The sequence below is a fragment of the Pipistrellus hanaki genome (assembly GCF_964339955.1).
Source record: "Pipistrellus hanaki genome assembly, chromosome: 5".
NCBI lineage: Eukaryota > Metazoa > Chordata > Mammalia > Chiroptera > Vespertilionidae > Pipistrellus > Pipistrellus hanaki.
In genome coordinates, this window is record NC_140507.1 from 78,958,567 (window position 1) to 78,966,914 (window position 8,348).

At 43.4% G+C, this 8,348-nt stretch overlaps 1 protein-coding gene across 1 annotated transcript; it reads left to right on the forward strand.

Annotated features, from left to right (window-relative positions):
• Positions 1–399: 399 nt before the first annotated feature.
• On the forward strand, positions 400–1,362 carry LOC311622608 (olfactory receptor 7A10-like; the record flags this gene model as incomplete). Its single annotated transcript, XM_084883865.1, has 1 exon — positions 400–1,362. One exon carries the CDS (start codon positions 400–402, stop codon positions 1,360–1,362), a length of 963 nt encoding a protein of 320 aa, XP_084739991.1.
• Positions 1,363–8,348: the final 6,986 nt, after the last annotated feature.

Genomic DNA, 8,348 nt, shown 5'->3' on the forward strand with positions numbered 1-8,348 from the left:
ATGTCCTCCACATTGTCCACTTCACATCTGTCACCACACTTAGTTACAATTTTTTTCTTCTGATAAGGACAATTAAAATCTATACTCCAGCCACATTCAAATACGCAATACGCTATTATGAACTATAGTCAGCGTGCTGATCTTACAACTCATATATTGCTTTCTTACATTTATTTTTCACACTGAAAGAATCAAGAAAGTCCCAAGAATTCTTCACATGGAAAAGGAAATTCTAATCAGACATGGCACTAGGGATGTCCTAAAAGAGGCCATGCCATATACCAAATTGGGACATTAATTCGTTAATTCTATAATAAAACTGCAGCTTTTATGCTTTCTCATTAATGCTTGTTTTAGGAAATGTCACTTTTCCTATATCCTGGTAGTCACCTCCACCGCATGGAACTAAGGAACATCACTGGATTTTCAGAATTTTTCCTTCTGGGATTATCAGAAGAACCAGAACTGCAGCCCCTCATATTTGGGCTTTTCCTCTCCATGTACCTGATCACTGTGTTGGGAAACATGCTCATCATCCTGGCCGTCAGCTCAGACTCCCACCTCCACATGCCCATGTACTTCTTCCTTTCCAACCTGTCCTTGGTAGACATCTGTTTCACCTCCACCACCGTCCCAAAGATGCTATGGAACCTCCAGACACAGAGCAAAGTCATCACCTATGCAGGCTGCATCACCCAGATGTATTTTTTCTTGTTATTTGCAGGACTGGACAACTTTCTTCTGACTGTGATGGCCTATGACCGGTTTGTGGCCATCTGCCACCCCCTGCACTACATGGTCATCATGAACCCTCGGCTCTGTGTACTGCTGGTTCTGGTGTCCTGGATTATGAGTGTATTGCATTCCTTGTTACAATGCTTAGTGGTGTTGAGATTAACCTTCTGTCCAGACCTGGAAATCCCACACTTTTTTTGTGAAATTAAACAGATGGTCGAAATCGCCTGTTCTGACACATTTCTTAATTACATGGTGATGTATTTTGGAATGGTGCTATTGGGTGGTGGTCCCTTTGTTTGTATCCTTTACTCTTACTTTAAGATAGTGTCCTCCATACGTGCAATCCCATCAGCTCAGGGGAAGTATAAGGCATTTTCTACCTGTGTGTCTCACCTCTCAGTTGTTTCCTTGTTTTATGGTACAAGCCTAGAAGTGTACCTCAGCTCTGCTGTTACCCATAGCTCAAGTGCAATATCCTCAGTTTTGTATACCGTGCTCACACCCATGCTGAACCCCTTCATCTACAGTCTCAGGAACAAAGACATAAACAGGGCTCTGAAAAGACTTATTGGGATGGTCGCTATGAAAGTTCCAATTGTTCTAGGGCTGAGGAAATGCACATGATAGCTGGACTCAAAGCCTCAGAGTCAGCTATTGTGGGTGTAGAATTAATCTCTCTGTTTATTCCTAGAATTTCTGTTTCTATTATTTCTATATAATTTAATTGAATCTCTTTATAAATTTTTTTACTTTCTGATATCTAACACCTTTTCCTATTCATTTTCTCCTCTCCCAAATTGATTGCCAACCTTGAATAAAATATTTGAAAATTCCCATTTATCTCATGAGACTACATGGATTTCTTGAGAACAATTTCTTTTGAAATGCATTTTATCATCTGAGTAATTTTTCTTTCATTTTATTAAAATAAAAGGCATGAGTTGTACTACTTCTACGAAATAAACTGCATTTAGTTACCAAAGCCATTTGTATCATATCATATGAGAGAAAAATATAAGAGCACAGTTTAACTCTTTTTATACATCATTTCTATAAAAAATATATTTTATTGATTTTTTTACAGAGAGGAAGGGAGAGGGATAGAGAGCTAGAAACATCGATGAGAGAAAAAATTGACCAGCTATATCCTGCACACCTCCTACTGGGGATGTGCCCACAGCCAAGGTACACACCCTTGGCCGGAATCAAACCTGGGACTTTTCAGTCTTTAGGCCGCCGCTCTATCTACTGAGCCAAACTGGCCTTGGCTGTCATTTCTTCATATATCACTATCATATCTGCTCTTTCTGAAAATGCACTTTAACATAGTGTTTGTTGTACGAGGTCATCTGGCTGTGATCCCTCATTAGGATCCTGAATTTTATTTCACTTGTCCACATTCTTATCATAGTCATTATTATACTGATAATCAAGTTGGTATCTTTAATTCTGGTCCTAATTGTTTGACATAATATGTCCTTAGAGTCAGAAATGACTTTAAATATAAGGAAGCAAAAATTTTTGGCATACATTTATTACAATGCAAAGTATTTTTTTTGTGGTGTAAGTATAATTATTGATATATATAAGATTGGTGTCCATGTGCCAAGGGATTATCACTGTGGTGCTTTGTTTGGTGTAATGATGTTTCCTACTGAACTATTTTCCTGCTTCCACTGGAAAACTTTCATTGCTGCCTAAATTGGAGTCCCTCTGTTATTCTAAACTAGGTTCCTGGTGCACGAAATTTGTGCACTGCAGAGAGGTCCCTCAGCCCAGCCTGCCCCCTCTCACATACTGGGAGCCCTCAGGGGATGTCCTACAGGTGGCTGAAGCCCGCTTCTCATTGGGAGCAGACCTAAGCCGCAGTCTGGCCTCCCTTTGCTTGAGATGACCAATCTGTTCAGGGAAAGGTGCCAGCCCCATCACTCCACAGCTGCAGCCACTGCCAGTCACCACAGTCATCAAGGAATTTTCATCAACATGGACTCCAGTCCCTTCATCATGAAAAAATGACAACTTTCAAGATGTGTCTTTCATAGGATATGGCATTTCTTTCTTTTTTTCTGTCCAAGTCCTTTGTTTTTATTCTTTTTTTTGCAATTTTTAAAAATTAAATTATTATCTGTGTACATATTTTAACATTGTACCCCCTCTCATACATAGCCTCCCTCCCCAGAGTTTTGTGTCCATAGGTTGTACTTATATGCATGTATACAAGTCCTTCAGTTGATCTCTTATCTCCCCCAGATCTCCCTACCCTCCCTGCTGTAATTTGACAGTCTGCTTGTTGCTTTACTGTCTTTATATCTGTCTTTTAGTTCATCAGTTTATAATGTTCTTTAATATCTATAAATGAGTGAGGTCATGTGGTGTTTCTCTTTCATTGACTGGCTAATTTCAGTCAGCATGATGTTCTCTAGTTCTATCCAGATTGCTGCAAGTGATGAGAATTCCTTCTTTTTTATGGCAGCATAGTATTCCATTGTGTATATGTACCATAGTTTTTGATCCAATCATCTGCTGATGGGCATCTAAGCTGTTTCCAAATTCTGGCTATTGTAGCTTGTGCTACTATGAACATAGGGGTGCATATGTCCTTTCTGATTGGTGTTTCTAATTTCTTCGGATATATTCCTACGAGTGGGATTACTGGGTCAAATGGAAGTTCCATTTCCAGTTTTTTGAGGAAACTCCACACTGTTCTCCACAGTGGTTGCACCAGTCTGCATTCCCACCAGCAGTGCACAAGGGTTCCTTTTTCTCCGCAACCTCGCCAACACTTGTCGTTTGTTGATTTGTTGATGTTGGCTATTCTATTGATAACAGGTGTGAGATGGTACCACATTGTTGTTTTGATTTGCATCTCTCTCTTTTTCTTTTTTAAAATATATTTTATTGACTTTTTTTACAGAGGAAGGGAGAGGGATAGAGTTAGAAACATCAATGAGAGAGAAACATCGATCAGCTGCCTCCTGCACACACCCTACTGGGTATATGCCCTTGACCAGAATCAAACCTAGGACCCTTACAGGCCGATACTCTATCCAATGAGCCAAAACAGTTAGGGTGGATATAACATTTCTTTATTTTTCTTTTTATCCTCACCTGAGGATATGTTTTCATTGATATTTTCCCCTTCTCTACAATCCCAAGCTCAAGCTCAGCCCTTTCCCAAGCCAAAGGCCTCCACCTCAGGCTTTAGGCTTGGGAAGGGGTTTCTCCCAGCACCTCCCCAAGCTTAAAACCTCCACCACAGGCTTTAGGTTTGGAAAGGAGATCTCCCCTCTCACCCCCACACCTCTGATCACAGGTTCAGCCCCTTCCCAAACCTAAAGCCTCTACCCCAAGTTTAGGCTTGGGAAGGGGTCTTCACTCACCCCTGCCCCCAGGCCCAGAACCTCCCGTCCCAGACTCGTCTCTTTCCCAAAGCTTAAAGCCTCTGCCTGATGAGCTGCCCCTTCCCAAACTTAAAGCCTCTGCCTGATGAGTTCCCTCCTGCCACCCTCACTTCTCCCACCCCCCACCTCTCCTGCTGTGGCGGGCAGAGCTGGAGGGGGGAGGGGGAGATGGGCAGGGCGCACCCCCCACACACACACCATGGCACCCACAGCCACCTCCACCACTGTCTCCTCCTCTGGGGCCTTGCACCCTGCCCCACCCATCCGAGAGAAACATTGATCAGCTCCCTCCTGCACACACCCTACTGGTTATGTGCCTGCACTACCTCCTGCCACCATGGCTTCCCGCATGGCCCTGCCCACCCAATCCGCACTTGCTGCCAGTGTTTTCCCTCCAGCAGCCGCTGCCACCTTGTTTTCCATTTTCCCTACCTCTTCCTTCTATGCTGTCTTTAGTTTTCACTCTACCCTCCCTGCACGTATGCAAATTAACCACCATCTTTGTTGGTTTCATTTGCATACTGGCTCTGATTGGCTGGTGGGCATGACTCGTGTTGCAGAGTAATGGATAATTTGCATATTACTCTAATATTATGTTAGATAAAGCATGTGCTCCTACTGTAAATATTGTCTTAACTACTAAAGGGATAGGGAATGAACTATATTGTTAACATCTATTGATAATACACACTAATATGTGCTCTATAGATATTATATATATACCTAAGTGATTGGCCAACCAGCCGATAGCTAGGATTCACATTGACCACCAAGGGGCAGATGCTCAATGCATGACTGGAAACCACAGGCATGGAAATATGAAACAAACTGATGAATCCCAGAGGGAAGAGGGGAGGAAGAGGACAAGAAGAGATTAACCAAAGATCTTATATGCATACTAGAAGCCTGGTGCACAAAATTTGTGCAGGGCATGGTGAAGGGGTATCTCTCATCCTGGCCTGCACTCTCTCCAATCTGAGACCAGGTCTAAACTGGCAGTAGGGATTCCCTCTCACAATCTGGGACCACTGGCTCCTAACCACTCACCTGCCTGCCTGATCACCCCTAACCACTTCTCCCTTGGCCTCCACACCTGGCCCCAGGATTCACTCCTCCAGCTGGCTGCAGGCAACTGGGACCTGAGCTTCCCTCCATCTGGCCAGCTGCAGCAAGGGGGTGGTCCCTCAGCCCGGACTGCCACCTGCAACCTCTCACAGTCCAGGAGAGGACTACTCAGGGGATGTCCTGCTGATGGCTTAGGCCTGCTTGCCAGGGGGAGCGGGCCTAATCCACAGCGCCAATCAGGGGAAGGAACCTCCCCCATTACCCCATCCACTGCTGCTGCCTCTGCCCTAAGTGCCCATCAGCAGATGAGTGAATTAAAAACCTGTGGTATATGTATATACCCCACAGGTTTTTAATATATATATATAATGGAATACTATGCTGCTCTAAAAAAGAAGGAACTCTTACCATTTGCAACAACAAGAATGGACATGGAGAGCATTATGCTAAGTGAAATAAGCCAGTCAGAGAAAGAGAAATATCACAAAATGTAATTCATCTGGCTTCACTTTTCTTCTTTCTGTAGATAATGTGGGATAATAAACCTTAACTTCAATCCAACATGGGAAGGGTGATCAGGGCCCGCCCCCCCCCCCCCCAATCCCCACCCCACTCACACCTGTCTTGGCTGCCTTGGAATGCCTGCTTGCCATTTCTGCCTCTGTCCACTGCAGGTCGGATCCTGCCAGTTGGGGGCAGCTCCTGCATTGAGCGTCTGCTCCTTTCTAGACAGTGCATGCCATAGCAACCAGTCCTTCTGCCAATTGGTCTATTTGCATATTAGGGTTTTATATAGATAGATTCTTTATCCCAATAGAGGCAATTATACATATATTTGAAGATAGCATCATGATTACTCCTTTATTAACATGTATTTCAGATAACCATTAAAAGTGACTCCATTGAAATTCCCTTTTAGGTAACCAGAAGAGTTTGAAAGAATATGCATGTTTGTGTAAACCTTATAACTCTGAATCACAGACCTGGACTAGAAATTCAAGCTCTCTGGTGAATAACTCTTTACTAACTTTTGTACATACTAAAGGCCTGATGCATGGACTCGTGCATCTGTGGGGTCCTTTGGCCTGGCCTGTGCCCTTTTGCAATCCGGGATACCTCCGGGAATGTCAGAGAGCCAGTTTCAGCCCAATCCCTACAAGCCAGGCCAAGGGACCCCACTGGTCCAAGAATGGGTGCAATGGGCCAGTTTCAGCCTGATCCCCACAGGCCAGGCCAAGGGTACCCATCAGTGCATGGATTCCAGACTACACACACACACAAAAAGGGTAATATGCTAATTAGATGGGACATATTCCACAAAGCCACAGTGGCAGTGAGGGTCAAAGGTAGGCAGCTATAGTTGTGGCTGCCAGGGCTGAGGTCAGGCCGCTGTGGAGGACAGCAGTGGCAGCAGCAGCAGGTCATGGGGGTGTGCCTTCCCCTGACTAGCCCGGTTGCTTCCTGCAGAGGGAGGCCAAAGGCAGCAGCAGTAGTGAGGTGATGGGGGAGGTGACTTGCCCTGATTGGGCCTTCATCTCCTTCAGAGGGAGGCCAGACTGCAGCATAGGACATACCCTAAGGGCTCCTGGACTATGAGGGGGACTAGAGGGGCATACCAGGCTGAGGGACCATCCCCACATACCCCAGGTCCTGGGTGCCTGCAGCGAACCAGAGGGAGGAAAGCTCAGGTCCAAGTTGCCTGCAGCCAGCTGGAGGAGGGAATCCTTGACCCAGGTGTGGAGGCCAAGGCAGAGGTGCTTAGGGGTGATCAGGCAGGCAGGAGAGAAGGTGGGATGGTCAGGTAGGCAGGTGAGTGGTTAGGAGCCAGTGGTCCCAGATTGAGAGAGGAGAGGGAATCCCTACTGCCAGTTTAGGCCCAGTCCCAGATTGCAAAGCGTTCAGGCCAGGCTGAGGGACACAAAATCCCCTGCATGACTCTTGCACACCTGGCCTCTAGAATGCATATACAATCTTTGTTTAATCTCTTCCTGTCCTCTTCCTCCCCTCTTCCCTCTGAAATTCATCAGTCTATTCCATGTTTCCATGCCTGTGGTTTCCGCTCCTGCATTGAGCATTTTTCCCCTGGTGGTCAGTGTGCATCATACCTATCAGCCAATTGGCCAATCACTTAGGTATGACTATATATATATAATATTTATAGAGCACATATTAGTGTATATCATCAATAGATGATAGCAATATACTTCAGTCCCTATCCCTTTAGTAGTTAAGACAATATTTACAGTAAGAGAACATGCTTTATTTAGAATAACAGAGGTACTCCAATTGTAGGCAGCAAAAAAAGTTTTCCAGTGGAAACAAGAAGATAGTTCAGTAGGAAACATCATTACACCAAACAAAGCACCACAGTGATATATCCCTTTGCACATGGACACCAATCTTACACACATCAATAATTTTACTTACACCATGAAAAAAATCTTTTCATTGTAATAAATGTATGCCAAAAATTTTGCTTCCTTATATTTAAAGTCATTTCTGTCTCTAAGGGCATATTATGTCAAACAATTAGGACGAGAATTAGAGATATCAACTTGATTATCAGTATAATAATGACTATGATAAGAATGTGGACACCAAGTGAAATAAAATTCAGGATCCTAGTGAGGGAACACAGCATGATGACCTTGTACAACAAACACTATGTTAAAGTGCATTTTCAGAAAGAGCAGATATGGTAGTGATATATGAAGAAATGATGTATAAAAAGGGTTAAACTGTGCTCTTATATTTTTCTCTCCTATGAAATGATACAAATGGTTTGGTAACTAAACGCAGTTTATTTTATAGAAGTAATACAACTCATGCTTTTTCTTTTAGTAAAATGAAAGAAAAAATGCTCATTATGATAGACTGCATTTCAAAAGAAATTGTTCTCAAGAAATCCATGTAGTCTCATGGGATAAATGGGAATTTCCAAATAATTCATCCAAGGTTCGGAGTCAACTTGGGAGAGGAGAAAATGATATAGAAAAAGCTCTTAGATATCAGAAAGTAAAAAAAAAAAAAATCATAAAGAGTTTCAATTAAATTGTATAGAAATCATAGAAATAGAAACTCTAGGAATAAACAAAGAGATTAATTCCACACCCACAGTATCTGACTCTGAGGCTTTGAGTCCAG